Source organism: Epinephelus lanceolatus, chromosome 7 (genome assembly GCF_041903045.1).
Source record: "Epinephelus lanceolatus isolate andai-2023 chromosome 7, ASM4190304v1, whole genome shotgun sequence".
Classification (NCBI taxonomy): domain Eukaryota; kingdom Metazoa; phylum Chordata; class Actinopteri; order Perciformes; family Serranidae; genus Epinephelus; species Epinephelus lanceolatus.
Window position 1 is genome coordinate 3792333 of NC_135740.1, and position 19527 is coordinate 3811859.

At 41.6% G+C, this 19527-nt stretch overlaps 1 protein-coding gene across 1 annotated transcript; it reads right to left on the reverse strand.

The window, feature by feature from the left end:
- Positions 1 to 1234: 1234 nt before the first annotated feature.
- Positions 1235 to 18909, reverse strand: rnf103 (ring finger protein 103). Its single transcript, XM_033632860.2, has 7 exons — positions 18193 to 18909; positions 10947 to 11095; positions 9063 to 9178; positions 6116 to 6538; positions 5406 to 5538; positions 4732 to 4818; positions 1235 to 2897 (listed from the first exon to the last, which is right to left on the reverse strand). The coding sequence occupies exons 1-7, from the start codon at positions 18416 to 18418 to the stop codon at positions 1893 to 1895; spliced, it is 2139 nt and encodes a 712-aa protein (XP_033488751.1). The 5' UTR covers positions 18419 to 18909; the 3' UTR covers positions 1235 to 1892.
- Positions 18910 to 19527: the final 618 nt, after the last annotated feature.

Below are 19527 nucleotides of genomic sequence, written 5' to 3' on the forward strand. Positions count from 1 at the left end.
CAGCAGCTGCTCCTCTCCATCAATCTGATCTGATCAACTCTGACTCAATTATCCCCCCCGCGAGTCACAAACAGCTGCTAAGGAATAAAAGAACTTATGGAAAGCTCTGCCTACGCTGCCTTCACAGACCCACAAAAGCCTCAGACTTTATAGATGGGTCACAGACAGTGCGTGTATGGGCGCAGCCTCTAACATGAGGGATGTTATGCATTTTTTCAAGGTGCTGCATCATTGTACACACATCTTTATCACATCAGTGTGAGAGCCCTGATTAAAGACTGTCACCCTCTTACCCATTTTCCACCAACATGTAACTAGTTCTGTTTCGGCACCTAATTTTGAACTGTTCAAAGCACTTCGACCAAAAATAAGCTGGTTCGGAACCTGAAAAGTTGTTTCTTGGTTGGAACCAAAAAATAGCAGATTTTCCTTGAGCCAGTGGGTGTGTCATACTCTAAAGGCTGGAAAGAGAGGATGGAGAAGGCAACTTCGGAGAAATCAAGTAAGAGACTGTCAAAAAAGAGCGTGCAGTGGTCTCATCAATAGTTGGTCCATACCTCTTCTCAGGGTAAAAACAAATATCTGTCCTAACGGAACAAAAGTTTGCAAATAATCAACATAAACATTGATTTTGCTTCTACTGTTTACTTCTGCTGTGCATTGTGCAACACCCTCTGTTGATGACACATCCCTGATTACAATGGTTCCACTTAAAACTGGTGGAAACATGGGCTGGTTTGCTAGATAGTACCAAGGTTCCAAGAATGATGATGACCAGACCTAATTTGGTGGAAAAGGGGTATCTGTGGTTTAGTGCATATCAAATCAGGCTGTGTTGGGACTCTATTTAGTTATTGGAGGTTACTGTGAAAAACATGTGGGTGATCCAGACATGTTACTAAATACCTCACATGGCTCAGTGATTAGATCCATACTATGACCACCAAACTTTTCTATGTATCCGTATCTACAAACAAAGTCTACAACATCTGGATGTGTTTGGGTTCTGAGTGACCAATCACAGCCGGAGAACTGCATTCTTAAATGCACCAGACAGACAAACTGTTAGATGTGATAGGGCACAATTAAGGTAGGACCTATAGACAGAGGTGGGGCAGGAAACTTGCACATTGTCTGTGGATGATCAGACTAAATCCTTAGGTCATGTAAAAATAAAGATTGTGAGGAGGGTGGTGGGGTCATGGCACTACCTTCAGGACCACAAGGACTAGAGTTGATACTTCACACCCGATTCATTCATTGAATTGTACTGTTGTGCTGACTGATACATCTTTCTTGTTCTGACTGATAAGAGGGTTCAATGGAGAAGACTGTCCAGTTCCCTCCAATTCTTAACAAAATTGGAAGTACAAATCCAAACACACAGAGCATGGAGGTGTTGGCGTCTGCAGTCAGTCATCATGATACAGGATGGAGCAGACAGAGTACATGTCTGTTTTGATGTTTCTTGTCCAGCCTGAAATCACAACATCATGTGAAAGAAATCTCCCTCTGACAGTTTCAGGAGGGAACGGACTCTGCTAGGTGAAAAAAGTCAAACCAGAAATATCTTTTTATTGCACTACCAAGTTTGCTGTGACTTCACCAATGGTAACTGTGTCTATACAGAAACCATGGTGACTGGGCTCTTATAGTTTCATCTGTCTGCCATAATGGCCAACATATTGCCCTCAACTGGAAGCTGACTGATGACAACAGCAGCCCTGATCACACCTACTGGCAAAGTTTTCTCCCTAATTCCTCCCCAGTCCCAACTTCACCCCAAGCAAGCTGTGATGATATGAAACACAGTATCAATGCCCAGTGAGCTGTGTGCCAATGAACAGTGAGAGTAGAGAGAACACATGAAGAAGGGCCCCGAGACATGCTCATCAGTCCTGCAGTGTGTTTTCAGTCGAGCTGCTCTGTGCGGCTCTGTGCTGTTTCTTCTTGTAGCTGGGCCAGCGACACACTGGGCAGCAGTGTCTGCCTGCTGCCAACCACACCACTATGCACTGCTGGTGGAAGGCGTGGCCACAGGGTAGACCCATCAGCAGCTCCTCATTCACAAAGTTCTCCAGACACACCACACACTCTGAGCACTGCAGCATGTTACAGGGCCATGCCGACCAATCACAGTGCTGATGGTTAGAGACACCTTCGGGTGTGAGGCAGCCGTCCTTCGGTGCTTTGTCAGCTGATGGTGAGCTCATGTTCCCATGACGACAGCAGAAGGATGATGCAGCAGTGGAACACTGACAGTTGCTGCTAGGGTCCATGTTATTGTGTGTGTTGCTGTCCTGACTGCACAATGATCTCTTGTGTGTTTTGCTGCTGTGAGGAGGTTTGCTGGGGCCAGCGGGAAGGGAATCCATCTGCTCCCTGCTCCCTGTGTCTGACTGTGAACTATCTGTCTCTTCATCCAGCTTTTCAGCAGACTGCTCCCCCCTGTCCTGAGCCACAGCTCTGAACCTCCAGGTCGGCAGGGCTTTAATATAGTCCATGTTTACTAATGGGCGGAGCCAGAGATCGGGGAAAGCCAAGCGCTCAAATAAGAAGTTGGGGTCATCCTCCCAGTCTGAGTGGTCAGATGGGACCTGCTGCAGTGATGCGATAGGGTGGAGCAGATAGGAAGTGTACCAGTCCCACAGACTGGCCAGCCATTCCAGGTTGGTGGTGCTGTCCTCTTGGCTCCTGATGCCACAGCGGCGTTTTTTCTCAAAGTAGTCGACCAGCAGGCCATGGGCCAGGTAGGTGGACAGGAAGAGAGCTGGGTGGGATGAGTAGAAGGTCCAGTCAGCTCTCACCAGGCTGGCCAATGTAGTGGTGTCAGCGTAACGAAGCAGCTTCAGACTGTAACCATACAGAGTGTCCAGATAGGGCAGCTGGAGGAGAGCCTAGAAGGAGTGATTAATCATTGATTAATTATCATCAATTCAAATCTCCACTTGTTCAAATAGTAATAGTATGGTTAGTGTATGGCTCCACATTCAGTGTAAAATTGCAGTGCACACAGGTCCACATTTGTAACAACTGATCGCATACACAGTTGTGACAAGACCCCTTTTTACAAAGATAGCGCTATAGAGCTGCTGTTAAGTCCCTTCTTTACACCTCCTTTGCATTTTTAAACAGAACCAAACAACGGCAGTAACATTCCACTCCAGTGTGTGATTATACACTGCATCATGGCTTTGCGGAATCATAAGAGGCCTGACGGGAATGACATGTAACATAACAGCGTTGGCCTCTAGTGTGACATATAACATTCACATTGGCAGTGGTTTTATAAACAGTCCTCTGCTCGGAGGGTAAGGAGCTCTTGGACTTAATTGTTTTCCCAATTTGCGGCCATTTATAGCCGCTGTTCTTCTTCTTTGAGTTAGCCACTAATTGCTGATAGCTGCTTTTTAAATCTCACCCGGTGTGTTGCTTATAACACGTCCTCACACCCCTGCCACCCATGATCCTGCAGACTGTCCTATTTATACAGTCACCATTTCGGCACTGTTACTACCTTCCGTGGAGGATTAAAGGCAAGACAACATTATTCCATGGTCATACCTTATATACAGCACGGTGAGGCGGCATAACAGCAGCACATTATTCCTGCTTTGAATAGGCAGTGTAAAGGCTAAGGATTAAAACAGACAACAATGAGTTCCGCAAAAAGTGGTGCAGGGTTTTTAACAGATGTTCTTTGGACTTAATGCTGCTGGAGAATCAACTCATCAAAGACGAACTTTCCAAAATGCATTCTGAAGTCAGCGATCGAAAACAAGACAGGAAAACTTTATCATATTTAAACAAGATTTCAGGTATACAATCGAAGACATATCAGAGAGATACTCTGGATTACAAAAATACAAACCAAAAAAAAAGTGTCGACTATGGATGTAAATGTTTAGATGTTAATCAGTTCATCACCAAGAGTATTTTTGGCTGGTTAAGTATATCGGTTTATAGGGTAGTTTTTCTACTATTCAGTTTACAGCACTGCGCACCACCCAGGTCTGGTGGGAGTGGACATAAGCTAGCTGCACTGCTTGCATGAATGAGCAGCACCACTAGCTAACTCCCACCCGACCTGTGTGGTGCACAGTGCGGAGCAGGCAAGGCTAATGTTAGCTAACCAGTGGAGAGTCGGCCATGGGTGCTGTATTTCCACATGTTAACATGGCTGACTGGCTGGCTGTCAGCAAGGCTGGCAAAAAATAAAAGACAAAACATTTAAACCATAAAACATTTAAATTTCAACCTCTGTAAATGGATAGTACTTTGAAATGAGGTACTGAAGCTCACTGAGTCAACAGAGCACTGGCCTAAAAGGAAAGGCCTCTTGAAATACACATAATTTTGCATTGTTTTTGTTTCTGGTTGTTGTTGTTCTTAGAACTTAACCGGATAGTAACCAATTAATGGGTGTTGGGCAGTTGACATCCCTGGTGTCTACACATGGCTGTCAGGTACTCACTGCTGTCCATACAGACGGCCCCTCATACATGTGCACATGCATGATGTAAACAAAATGGAGACACATTCATGAAAAAACTGCTCCACAGGGTACCTTCAACTTAGAGCTCAGGTTTGTTACACCACCTTTCTGGAACAACCCCTCAAAAAAAGAAAACAAGTGGGTTTGTGATAACGCCACTGAGAGAGGCAGGTGTAGAAACTAACTTTGTTGATGAAGTCAGCTGTGAGAACCGTGTGGTATGAGTGATTTCCTACCAGAACAGGAAGCCAGGACACCAGCAGTATGGAGTTGTAGGTTCCAAGTGTTCGGATCAGAACTACAAATCGTTTGACTGTTGCTCCCTGTCCATGAAAATAAATACATGTTAAAAAAAACACGGGACAATAAATGCAGAACTACATGGAAGCCTCTGTTCTCTCTCTGCAGCACTGTGTAGAAGCAATTCAAAAAATGAAATAAGATAAAAAGTTAAGTAACTATTCAGATCCTTTAAATAAAATTAGCAGTAGCACAGTGTTGGAAAACTATTACCAAAAGAACAGCATTCAAAATGTCACTGTGAGTAAAAGTACGTAAGTATTACCACTAAATTGTTCTTAAAATATAAAAAGCACTTGTTCTGAAGAACTAACCCTTTCAGATCAGACCTTTATGTTTCAAAATTCAAAAGACAGGACACACAAACACATAGGCACGTGGCACCCTGCCGCATGAGGCATGCAGCCAGCTTTAAAGCTGTTACATAAATGCAGTGAAGTAAAAAGTGCAAGATTTCCACTTTGAAATCTAGGAGTAGAAGTATCAAGTCATATTAAATGGAATTACCCAGATAAAGTACATGTACCTCAAAACTGCACTTGAGTACAGTACTTAAGTAAATGGACTGTTCATTACCACCACTGTGCCTTATGGAAAAACAGGAAGTGACCTGTGTAATGAAGAGGTCCATCCAGGCCAGCAAGTTGATCAGGACCAGACTGAGAACAAACAGATCATTGACCTCTGGCTGGACTGAACGCAGGAAAGTATCCATGGCAGCCAGGGACAGGAACTCCCCAGTACTACAGAGGAGGAGAAAGAAAGGAAACGTAGAAGAGAGGTGGAGAAGAGGAGAGAGTAAGAGGAGGAGGGGAGGAGAGGAAAGGGAGAAAAAGAGGAAAGAAGAGAAAGTGAAGAGGAGACATGGAGAGGAGGAGTAAAGTAGAGAAGGAGAGGAGAAGAGGTGGAGGACATAAGAGGGGGGGAGAAGAGAGGAGCAAAAGAGAAGAGAGAGGAGAGAAGAGGAAGAGTAGTGGGGGAGAGGTAAAGAGGAGGAGTGAAGTAGAGAAGGTGAGGAGAAGAGGAGGAGAGGAAAGGGAGAAGAAGAGGTGAGGAGGAGTCAATGAGAGGTGGAGGAGAGAAGAAGAGGAGTGAAGGAGAGTTGGAGAGGAAAATAGGTGAAGAAGAAGAGAAAAAGAGGTAGAGTGAAGGAGAGGTGGAGAGGAGAAGAGGTGGAGGAGAAGAGAAGGAGTGAAGGTAATGTGGAGAGGAGAAAAGGTGGTGGAGGAGAGAAGGAGTGAAAAGAAGAAACAATTTAAATACATTTGTATTTGTTTGTATAAACAAAAACCCCTTCTAATTTCCATGTTCAATCATCACCTGTTGCCATAGCGATAAATGCCCTCAGGCATCTTGAGAATGTAGGCGGGACTCTGTGTCACATCAATCTCTGATAGGCTGCTGTGGTTGTCCCAGTGACGTACATCCACAAATATGAACTCGATCCTGCCAGTGAACTTGACAGACAGTGAGGAGAAGAAGGCGGGCGGCTGCGACAGATGGGCGAACAGAAACATCTTGACTGGGTGGGCCGGGTCAGAGCGCCACTCCTCCACCAGCTGCTCAGAATTTCGGAGGGTTTTGACTCGATGAGCCACGTGTGAGGTCATCCAGCGGAAAATGTGTTCAGTTTCAATGCGACGGCCGTTGTATTCTTTCAGCATGACTTTACCCTTCGATGCTGAAGTCTGAGGAACAGACATGATGAGGGTGGAGCGCTGCCAGCCACGCTTGATACATGACCTGGTGGACACAACAGACAAGCATCATGTTAGACGTTACTCTGGAGTACAATTCTCATTACAGGTAGGAAGACACTACATGTGGACAACTGACATGTCCTGGATGGTCTTTATCAGTCCCAGTGGACCACCAGTGCTCTGTCCTCTGTTTACTGTCCACACCTAGACTGATAGGTCTGCTACTGATGATGACATCATCGCATCCAAAGTCAGGTCCCTCATAAAATTTGCTCTCATTTTTAGAAAACTCCTCCTTGCCTGTGTTCATGGAGATTTAAGGAACATGTGTGTGTATGTTTTGTGCATTAATACACTGAAAATTGAAACATCCTGTGTAGTACGAAATCACACTACCAGATGACAAACTGTAGTACTTTCACAGACTGTTCACAGTTTGTCATCACTCTCTAAACATTTATTTATTACCCACGTCAGAACTGCACAAACACATCCTTCTTTGGGACATTCCATTTAACAAAAGACTAATGTGAGCGTACCTCAAATCATAGCTTGTCCTTTTTATCAGGGGTTCAAGGAATGACGGAAGAAGCAGAACTTTAAATGCCATGATTAAACAGCAACATTAGTTTGTACAAGGTGAAAAAAAAATCTATGCTTTTAATCAATGTCTGAGTCCCATTTCAACATCACATTTCACCACCCTAGCACATCTCCCTGTGCACAGCAATGCAGATAGAAAAGTGTCAGCTAACTCAGCTAACACAGTAACACAGTAGAATAGCCACAAATAAAAACTAATGGTGGAATGGTTCACAAAATTTACAGTTCAGTTCAATACGATACAGTGGTGTCACCATTTGGTACGTTTTCGATACAGCAAAAAAGTAGAAATGCAAGACAAATTTCAGACAAAATGCTTTTAATTTTACACTTATGAAAACTGACATAATTTGGGTTGGCTTTTGTTTGTTTGTTTGTACATAGCAGGAATTAAAGTCTGGCTGAAATGGGCTTGTTAAAGTCTGGGTAAAACAAAATCAGTGATTTCTGTTTAAACACATTATACATGTCAGAAAATACTTGCTGAAAACATGTAAAAGACCGTGAACTGTGTAGTGCTGAATTGTGGGGTCAAACTGTTTTTTACCATTTATGTATCCAGGATTTTTTTGGGTGGGTCTAAAAGCTCTACGACGCACTGGAGCTATCCTTAACATAACCCCTCAACTACTATATAAACTACTATAAACTTCAATTTGCAGCCCGGGCTATTATTTGCTTAAATCACTGAACTTAATAGGCTTATATTTGGGACAGGCGTCTATATGGGACAGACCTTTAATTCCTTTACATAAAACTGTTGCTCAGCTAAGATGGGAAACACGATCAAATTGTTTATTTAAACCAGAATGAATTATACTTGTATAAAATAAGGCTTGAATAACAAATCAGTTACAAGTCCTTCATTTGATCTAGCTGGTGGTAGCCAACAACCTGTTTTATACAGAACTAATCTAGAAATGAACTGCTTGGCAGACCAGGTGTCTAATTGAGACGGGCCTTTATTTGTCAAAATGTATAGTCACACCAGGTTAGTAAAAATTATTGGGCATTTAATTGGGAATTTTAATTGAAGTTTTACAGTATGTTACTACTGACACTAGAGCGCATAGTATCAGTACTGTTTCTTTGAGTTTGCTACATCCCACAAGCTCTCTGAGCCCTTTCAGTCTAATAAATACATGAATAAACATCTTTGTTAAATGTCACAGTCAAATAAAAACAAACTTAACAGCCGTCACTAACGGACCTTTTAGTCTTTCTTGATGAATCGTCTCCCCACTGTGTGTGCTACTGGGTTAGCTGCTAAGGAGAGTCTGTAGCTGCACAACGGCTTGTTCTTTGGCTCGGTGTGTTTTTATCCACCACTCTCTCTCACTATCGCCCTCATAATTTACAGCGAAACCACAGGGGCTCCAAACAGCCGACCTGTAGGTTATCAAAGGAACTTTTATTTCTGTTTAGATCTATCCATGTACAATATTTATAGTTGTACTGCTTTTTGTCTTTCAATTCTGCATGTTCCAGGTGAAACCCCAGGGCTCTTTGTAGAGAAAAGGCTATACATCACTGATCACTTGAAAACATGAACATAAAGACTAAATAACTTGGTCACCATAACCAGATGGATCTGTCTGACATCTACATATCCATAGGTAAATTTAAAAATCACCACATTCAGCAGACTTATAATATCTGCACATGTGGTCAAATCCCAATAGAACTTTTTGTCCTTTCTCAGTTAGTAAGAGCTTTAGATATTAGACGCATTAGATTTGACATTTGAATTTTTCATTTGGGTCAGTAGCCTTTTAGCTACTTTCTGACAAAAAAAAAATACAGAAGCTGAGAGAAATAAAAAGCAAAACATATTCCACAGAACAAGGAGAAATGTAATTCCCTACTAGGACAATTAGCCCCAATGCTTCTGTCAAATGAGCATTATTTGTCATGTGTCAGTATGCCCTGATATGAATGAACCTGAGGACTGCCCTGCTTCCCACCTGTAGTCATTAGAGCAGTTGAAGGTTCCAGTTCTGATCCCAAACTGGGACACTTTCTGCACCATCTTCCCCCAGTTAGAGTGACTAAGCAGAGCTTCCCGGTCCTGGGCAATGACCTGTGGGTACACACAGGGACATGACAGGGTCACGCTACTAATATTAAACAATTCTGTCAGTCCTTTGAAGCCTGGATCAGCTTTCTTGTGCTGCATTCAGACATCTTTCACAAATATTTAAACCTTTGAAACCTCACCAAATCAGTTTGATTTCTTCCAAAAACATGGACAAAAGGCAATGAGCAACAAAACTTGACAAGATAACGACCTGCAAATTAGGTTTTAAAAAGAGGGGAACAGAGAAAATTATTTTAAAAAATTGACTAATTTCCTTGTTTATTGTTGTTTTTTGTGGGGGCATTTCTTGTTAAGTTGCTCATTGCCTTCTTCAACCCACTTCGCTCAGGTTTCAAAGTTTTAAGCAACATGACATCACCTCTGACTCTGCTTGTTAGTATGGCCTGCTGGGTCAAAGTCTTGTGTGAGTGAGAAGAACTTTCTTCATACATTATTATTCATATATTTTAGAAACCTCAGTTCCCTTTTAGATGGATTAAGTGATTTGGTTTGTATATTCTGCAGCACATTTAAGTTTCTCCCATGTAAACAGTAATGGAAATTTGACATGTGCAAACAGACACATATTACCAGTGCAGTACTAAAGAGGATATGTTGAGGTGGAACTTGACAAACAGTGTTTAGTCTGAATGACTATGCCGTGTATCGGCTCAAGTTGGTTTAACTTAAAGTATCACTAAGCCTGGAAGCTAACTTGACCAGGACCAGGCTAGTTTGGAGGGTAAGTTTCCACAGCAGGTAGGTCTGACTTCTTTAAAAGCCCGATTTAGTGAAAAGAATTTAGTCTCTACTTATTTCCTTTGCAAAGGAAGGATTCGCCTGCAGCTTTCTGACAGGTAGCTTGAGATAGCAGAAGAGGCGAAGTTAAATGTTCTTTTAAACCACAGAGGAGTTTGTTAACACTAGTAGCACTATTATGGTTGAGTATTGAACCAATAAAGTTTACCAGTAAACCAGTGAACCAATACTGGTACTCTGTACCAATACCCAACAGTGCCTTTTTTCAGCATTACTAAAACTGTAATTTTTGAACAGGTGACGTAGTAGATTAAATGCAATTCTGCAATCTTCCGCAATCTGCCATTCTCTTTCTGTCTGTTTTTATGTCTGCTTGTGGGTGTGTGTATGTCTGCTTGTCTAACCGTGACATCAGGCTATTATTAAAATAATATAGAAAAGAAATAAAAAAGTAACACAGATGATCGGTACTGCAGCTGTAGTTTTGGCTCACTTGGAAGGCAACGGAGCAGCTGACGGAGCATGGCGCTTCTGATTTTGTGAGACGCGCCTCTGTCTGACATCCAGTCGCAATGTGAACTAGACCACCTCCAGATGTGGAGGGGGTTTGGCTCACAGCACTCTGACTGCTATGTTTTTGTACATTAACACCTGCATTATAGAGGTATTTTGCAGATTTAGTATTTTTTAGCACTTCGATAAAGCTTGAAAATTCCAAGATAGATTTAAAAAAAAAAAAAAAACAGACAGCAGGTGAAATTAGCATACAGTGGGACAGAATGGGTCATCTTAAACAAGATGGACGTTGAAATATTACATTTTTCTTATTGGAGTCACAGGCTCTTATTTATCAATGTAACATACAAACCAGCACAGATCTGAGCACAGAAATCATCTTCTATAAACGTTTGTTTCGTAAATGAGGGCCAATGTGATGTCCCTACTGTTTGTAGTAGAATCATGGTCATGTCCACTAAGTATATACAGCTATACAGTTACTCAGTGCTTTTACCTGAACCAGCCATATCCCATCTTTAGTGTCCTCCACTAATTCATAGAAGTGCATCTCTCCACTGAAATGTGTAGTGCTGGCATCTCCTGCCTCTGTCTGCTCCTTCTCTTTCTTGATGGCTGAGTACAGCTCCCCCTGGGTCAACTCTCCTGTGGAGGAATAAAACAGTGCAATGATCTGAAAAGGGCTGAAATCCAAACCAAATCCTACTTTCAAAAAAAATTGTTACTGTTCCCACCAAACTAAAGGTCAGGTGTAAAGGGGTAAACCAGTTATTCTTAGCATCTTGGCCACAAGCCAGTACCGATCCGCCCAGTACAGGCCAACAAGTCAAAAAAATATAATCTGACGAGAAAAAAAAAAACCAAAACCAATAATTAATTTACCTCCATATTCTTATTGTGACTTCACTTGGATGCTTGGATTTACAGTACAGGCCAAAAGTTTGGACACACCTTCTAATTCAATGCGTTTTCTTTATTTTCATGACTATTTACATTGTAGATTCTCACTGAAGGCATCAAAACTATGAATGAACACATGTGGGGTTATGTACTTAACAAAAAAAGGTGAAATAACTGAAAACATGTTTTATATTCTAGTTTCTTCAAAATAGCCACCCTTTGCTCTGATTACTGCTTTGCACACTCTTGGCATTCTCTCGATGAGCTTCAAGAGGTAGTCACCTGAAATGGTTTTCCAACAGTCTTGAAGGAGTTCCCAGAGGTGTTTAGCACTTGTTGGCCCCTTTGCCTTCACTCTGCGGTCCAGCTCACCCCAAACCATCTGGATTGGGTTCAGGTCCGGTGACTGTGGAGGCCAGGTCATCTGCCGCAGCACTCCATCACTCTCCTTCTTGGTCAAATAGCCCTTACACAGCCTGGAGGTGTGTTTGTGGTCATTGTCCTGTTGAAAAATAAATGATTGTCCAACTAAACGCAAACCGGATGGGATGGCATGTCGCTGCAGGATGCTGTGGTAGCCATGCTGGTTCAGTGTGCCTTCAATTTTGAATAAATCCCCAACAGTGTCACCAGCAAAACACCCCCACACCATCACACCTCCTCCTCCATGCTTCACAGTGGGAACCAGGCATGTGGAATCCATCCGTTCACCTTTTCTGCGTCTCACAAAGACACGGCGGTTGGAACCAAAGATCTCAAATTTGGACTCATCAGACCAAAGCACAGATTTCCACTGGTCTAATGTCCATTCCTTGTGTTTCTTGGCCCAAACAAATCTCTTCTGCTTGTTGCCTCTCCTTAGCAGTGGTTTCCTAGCAGCTATTTGACCATGAAGGCCTGATTCGTGCAGTCTCCTCTTAACAGTTGTTCTAGAGATGGGTCTGCTGCTAGAACTCTGTGTGGCATTCATCTGGTCTCTGATCTGAGCTGCTGTTAACTTGCCATTTCTGAGGCTGGTGACTCGGATGAACTTATCCTCAGAAGCAGAGGTGACTCTTGGTCTTCCTTTCCTGGGTCGGTCCTCATGTGTGCCAGTTTCGTTGTAGCGCTTGATGGTTTTTGCGACTCCACTTGGGGACACATTTAAAGTTTTTGCAATTTTCCGGACTGACTGACCTTCATTTCTTAAAGTAATGATGGCCACTCGTTTTTCTTTAGTTAGCTGATTGGTTCTTGCCATAATATGAATTTTAACAGTTGTCCAATAGGGCTGTCGGCTGTGTATTAACCTGACTTCTGCACAACACAACTGATGGTCCCAACCCCATTGATAAAGCAAGAAATTCCACTAATTAACCCTGATAAGGCACACCTGTGAAGTGGAAACCATTTCAGGTGACTACCTCTTGAAGCTCATGGAGAGAATGCCAAGAGTGTGCAAAGCAGTAATCAGAGCAAAGGGTGGCTATTTTGAAGAAACTAGAATATAAAACATGTTTTCAGTTATTTCACCTTTTTTTGTTAAGTACATAACTCCACATGTGTTCATTCATAGTTTTGATGCCTTCAGTGAGAATCTACAATGTAAATAGTCATGAAAATAAAGAAAACGCATTGAATGAGAAGGTGTGTCCAAACTTTTGGCCTGTACTGTATGTAGGCTTTGTTTTCACATTCATGAACTGAGGGGGTAAAGTTTCTCTGTCCTCACCTTAAATCTGTTTAACACCTAATGCACCATTAGGTTTTATGACTTGGAGCCAACTATAATCCAATATGCAACATACATAAAGATGTGGAAACTTAAAGCACAAACACGAATAATGGACTTTCAGTGAAGTACGAGACGTCCTGTGTCCAACACATTTACATACTCATAGGTCGTGGAGGCATAAAATGTGGAAAACACACATCATACAAAATTAATATTCAACAAAGATTATTTTAATATATCTTAAACATGTATGGAGAGGTTAGACTCTGCCTAGTCACAGACCAAACAATCAATTCCATATGTCCATCAAAGGAAAGCAAAATTTATGGACCATTTATGGACCAGGAATAGACAGAAATAAGCTTTCAGGTAAACAACAATGACTGTTTAGGAGAAAGGAGGAATAAGGCAGAGGGTATTTTGTATGAACTTATCAGCTACCTGGGTGTGGTTACACAACAGGATACCAGAATGAATACATAAACAATACATGAGTATGTTTGCTTACACTTAAGGAAAGCATAAAAGAAGGAACTGTCATGACTATAGTGACAGTGTTGGAGGAGTCAGACTTTGGTGTCAATTCTGTTGGAGTCAATGGGGCGGGCACTAAAATTACACTTAAACCCATCATATCTTTGTTGTTTCAAGTTTTTAAAAAAATCCTTGCATCATATTAAAAAAACACACATTTTTTTTATCTAAATATACACATTCATTATCCTTGGTATTGGTCTCCAGACAGATCATGACCCTGTCCAGCAGCTGTATCAGCCCCTGCTGACAGTTTTACCTTGGTGATTTTACATGGACCTGGGTAACCTGTTAACCATCAGGCTTTTTAAGTATTCCATTTATAGATTTGAGGATATAAATACCATGTCCAGATTTTATGTGTATTTTCTGGACACCAGAAATCTGGCTCTTCGAACGCTGCGACTGTCATTACAATCTTTTATATTTTCCTTGCATACACAAGGGACGTGCCCATCAAGTTCTTTGTCTCTGATCCTGATCCAAGTCCTTTAATATTGGATATCTGCCCATCCCAAGTCTTATCCATATTTATTACAATACTTATATCAGATAATTGCTCTTGCTCTTGTGTTTCTGTTACGTCACTCAGTAAACAACATGTCTGCGCAGGTAGTTGGTGGTTCACAATAACCAGGAAAGGGTGTTTACATGCAATAGTATCCTATAGTTGTTTTCTTTTGTTTGTTAGTTTGTTTTTTTTGAAAACTCCAGCTAGCATGTTTGGGTTTCTTATAAAAAGGCCAAGTTGTTCCAAATCTCATAATGAATGATGATGGAAATCCCATGTTTTGTTGTCTAGGATCAGCTAATCCATCTTACTTTTGTGCCGGTTTTTGAAAGTAGCTTTAGATTGGATCACCCTGATCATGATGCAAACTTTTCCAGATTACCAAATCCAGATAACCATAGGACTTCACATCGCAACATAGGCAGTCTGCCAACAGACACACTACGATTATCACTTATCACTATAGGTGCCGCCAAAGACAACAAAACAGAGATCTCTGAGATGATAATCTTTCTTTAATTTTGACAGGTATTTGGGGGATTCTTTTATGGGCTTCATGTGTAGGCTTATGTCTACTTTATCTACTTTATCACAGTAAGTGTTAACAGGGTTCCTACACATACCCATACCCTAATTTCCAAACTTCTGTTTTTTTTTTGTTGTTGTTTTTTTCAGAGAATATGCGACATCTGAGTAAATATATCAGTGTATCATATTTCACATCATATTTAATTATTCTTAATAGGCGATTGTGGCCAAGTACCATAATGGCATGCAAATAAAAACTCAGGTAAGTTCAATGTCTGGGCTGAGGCAAAAAGGTTGGGACTCTGGGTGCAAGCAATGCAGTAACGAGACGTCTGTGTTTTTTCCTTTCATGTGGCTCAGAATCGCCTTCTCCCCCATGTTGGCGATGTCAAACGATTTCACACAAAGCTTGCATCTAGCTCTGTGTGTGAATTGGGAATCCTTGGCCAACCAGTATTTATATACGGTATTGTCAAGCCATCCATCCAAAAACTTGTATCTACCCATTGTGAACCACGTGAAACTCGTCTTCTTGTCGAAGGTGCAGTGTTGGAGTGAAACTTGATACCTGGGGGGCTGGAGGAGGGTCATGGGGCAGCGGACTGGACATACCACTTGTCAATCAGGTAAAAGGGTCGGTATGTTTTCTGAGACGTTTGCTCTCACACAAACTGCGCTTGGCCCGGCATAAAACACGATCCAGATTGATTAAATTATTTTTGGAAATACCTACTTTTCTATTTTAGAAAACAGTATTTTAGAACAGTGGTAATAGTCTGGAAACATAAATATTTTTCCATACTTTATTTTTCATTTTCCATACTTTTTAATACCTGGAAATTGATCACATTTATTTCCATACTTTTCCATACTTTCCATACTTGCATAGGAACCCTGTGTTAAACAAATCAAGTGCAAAATGTTAATAAATGTATAAATATATTTGACCAATTTTAAAGTTTTGTTACATTTTCTTCCCGAAATCCACCCTGAATCAACCCTTCAGCTGGGATCAGGATGATCCTGATCTTTTGGATCAAAGGTAACCCAATCTTACCAAAAAGTTTTGAACAACACATACTGAAGGTTTGATCCAGATCAAAACCAAGACTGGATTACGTGATCTAATCCAATTTCAGAATCCTTTTCTTCTTTTGAACGACCCATTTTCAGGATTTGATCCTACCCGATAGCTGAAATCCGATCAGATTACTTCTGAACAACTGGGCCCAGGATAAGGATTTATCCGGGTTTCTGATATCTTGACATGCTCAAACCCATAAATGGAATACTTCAAAAACCTGATCATAAACAGGGTCCTCGGGTCCACGTAAAAGCACTAACAGAGCTAGTGTAAAACTATAACTTCCAGGGTCTATTCCTGAGATCAGACAACCTCACTGAAAATCCCATTGGTATTACAACACATTCATTATTAAAAATACAGTTGGGACATAGCCTTTTTCAACAGTTTGTGTGGCTTGCTTCATATGTTTAGATAAGAACAGTATTTTTTTCAGAGACAATCTAATACTGCTGTTTATTCAATATTTATTTTTTCAGCAACTTTTAAAAAGGTACTGTATGTGACTTCTTACATGTATTCATTGTTTTTCATTGCCAATTTATTGCCAGTGAGTGAAGAGATTGTAACGTAAATTATACTTAAACTAAAAATGACATCTTCCCCAACTTTCTCAGTTGCCTAAAACAGCCTGTGGACTGACTTCTCTATATGAGATTCGGGATGGTTTTTGCAGGAAAATCCAAAGGATGTCACGTTTATGTGAGTTCCAGAGTGCCTTGCCTCTCTTCAACTTAGGTAAAGTGCTAACAGTGTGCAACATTAGCTAACGTTAGCTGTCTAAGGCCCATTACACAGAAAGCATTTTAGCAGCCAGAGGTGGCTTTTTGTAATTGTTTTTAATGAGAATAAAGCTTTTTGTTCGCTGTTTTGCGTTGCTACGCGCCTCGCATTTCTGCACTCTAGGTGCATGGCATTTTTGCCGGAGTGCTCTGAACTCCTTGAGTTAAAAAAAGCTTCAACTGAGAGCAGAAAAGCGCCACATGCCATCTCTGCTTTTTTTCCCCATAGTGCAATCAGATGATTTGAAAGGCGGGCCTTCTGTGGTGGTCACCACAAGTTTACAGATGGTAACCAATGGAGAAGACACTGGTGGTAGGCTAGCGGCTGCTGGATACCCAGAACTATACAACTTTGTAAACCCCAATTATAAACTGCCCTCGACTCATCCTAAAATATGCTTGGAAATGGCCAACAGACTCCCCACATTCCATCCTCTTTATTAGGGTTTTGTGTACCCACACAGATCTCTGTTTCCCTGTCCCCAACAAACTATTTGCTGACAGCCTCTCACCTTCAACCAGAGCTAGATCAAGTACCCTCTGTCTGACCATCTTAGGGAACTAGCTGCTAATTGCTGTGATATAAATAAAATAATAAGAAAGTAAGGAGGTGATGGGGTGGTTGCCTAGCAAGAATAAAAGGGTGCAGCAAGCCTTTATTTACAAGTGGCATTAAATTAAAAAAAGAAAGGCAAAACAGTGCGCCTTGCGTTTTGCAACTTGCCAAACACTTTCTGTTTGATCAGGGCCTTACACCCATGTAATGGTAATGCTATCTAATAGCATCTTGATGAGCTACACCAGTCAGGTGGCTGGATTATCTTGGAAAAGGAGAAGGGCTCACTAACACGGTTATTTTCTTTTGTTGAGTACAATTGGTTGTCTTGTAAATTTTGCACTATTGAACAAACTTGCTGGCATTCGTTTACATTCACTTGTGCATTTCTTTTTCATAACATAAGTAGGGATACATGACATTAGATTTATTGCTGATATCCAATATGCCGACATATAACAACTTAACTAGCTGATAACCGATATTGATATATTCTCCCCACCTAATTTTAGTGATCATCAAGTCTCTTCTGTAGTAGAATTATCATCATATTATGCATGCATACTCTTATCATGATGGCCTGACAGCAGATGGAGACATGAAATAGAATATTTTACATATATGTAATATGCATTCATGGTGCCATATAAGAAAAAGCACGTTGGCTGATTCTGATAGTTCATTTTAAAGCCAATATTGGCCGACATCCAATGACATGCCAATATTATCGTGCATCCCTAAAGATAAGATAACATTATGATGGAATTATGACCATGGAAGCACGAGAGAAACATTAATGCTTACATACTGTAGATGTCTTTAACTTTAAGGGAACTGTCTTCCTTTGAAATTAAACACAGGAAAACTGATTAATACTGGATCTCCACCACTCCCAGAGCCACCTGAAATAATAACAAAAACTGTACTAACAATATTAAAAAAAAATAATGTAAAACAACACAATTTCTTAATATGATCATGTGTTACTGCCTGTTATGCAAATGAAGACTATTCCATCCGTACACTACACCAACGTTGTGTTTGAAGGTTACAGCTATTCTGTTTCTTAAGAGTGTCACCTTACAGGCTTGGTTTAGAGACCAACCCATGACTCATCATTGTGTGACCTTTACCTGATTTCTCTACCAGCTCGCTGACATCCTTCTTCTCGGCCAGTCCGGAGTATCCCAGCCCCCGACACTCCAGGATGGTCTTCAACTTCTTATAACTAAGAGTTACTGGGTCCACCAGCTGGGTGGCGAACATACCAGTCTCATACCAAACGACCGCCTCAAAAATCCTCGCTAGCATAAACAGCACTATGAAATACAAGAGCAAGAAGAACAGTTTCAACCACATCTTGTAGCTGGACGAGAGCGCTGCTGGCACAAGAGATGTCTCTGTGTGTGAGCACCGGACAGGCTACATAGGATTCAATCACCTTCGACCCATTCACTACGGATGCTAGCTTAATACTCAATATTTATCCGTTCGTCAGGCCTTCATCGTGTGACAAGATATTTTCCGACCGTTCACTTCCTTCACCAGTAGTTTACATTCAGGAATCCTGCTGACAGTGACAGCTAGCTCATTAGCTTAGCATCGCAGTTAGGCCTCGGTATCAACCAAAACAAACAGGCCTCGCCGAGCTCGAGCGTCAGCTGCACGCGCCGCAGTTTCCCGCGAACGTCGGTCGCCAGTGAGCCGGAACACCGGACTGCTGCTGCCGCTATTGACCTCCCAAATATTACTCACAACATTACAAAATGACTCTAATGACGGATCTGATTATGCTCCGATCAGCTGGTGTACACAGAGGAGATGACGTCACATCCTGCTCCACCTCACACATGTAAACATGCTACAAAATAAAAGACTTAAAACGAGTTTGATGGTGGCGCTGCAAAAATACTGTTATTGTGTTACTGTTAAATCTGTGCCCCGTAGTCAGATTTAAGCAAAGAGACCCGGGGCACAGCACAAAATCAAGCTCAAGACAAACTGTGTAAATTTGCACATATACTTTATTCTCTTATTGTCATTTATTATATTGTATTTTGTGTTGATTCCTCGTTAGCTTTTGTTCTTGTTAGTAATAAATACAGTAAAAATAAAAGAAGAGGAAGAAGAAAAAGATGATGATGCTGATGATGATAATAATACTGGGCTGCACGGTGGAGCAGTGGTTAGCATTGTCACCTCACAGCGAGAGGGTTCCTAGTTCAAACCCCAGGGGAGCCCTTCTGTGCTGAGTCTGCATGGTTTCCCCATGTCAGCGTGGGGTTTCTCCAGGTTCCCACCGTCCAAAGGCATGTAGGTTAATCAGTCATTGTAAATTGCCCGTAGGTGTGAATGTGAGTGTGACTGGTTGTCAGTCATTATGTGTCTGTCCTGTGATAGTCTGGCGACGTATCCAGGGTGTAACCCGCGTCTAGCCTAATGTCAGTTGGGATTGGCTCCAGCACCAA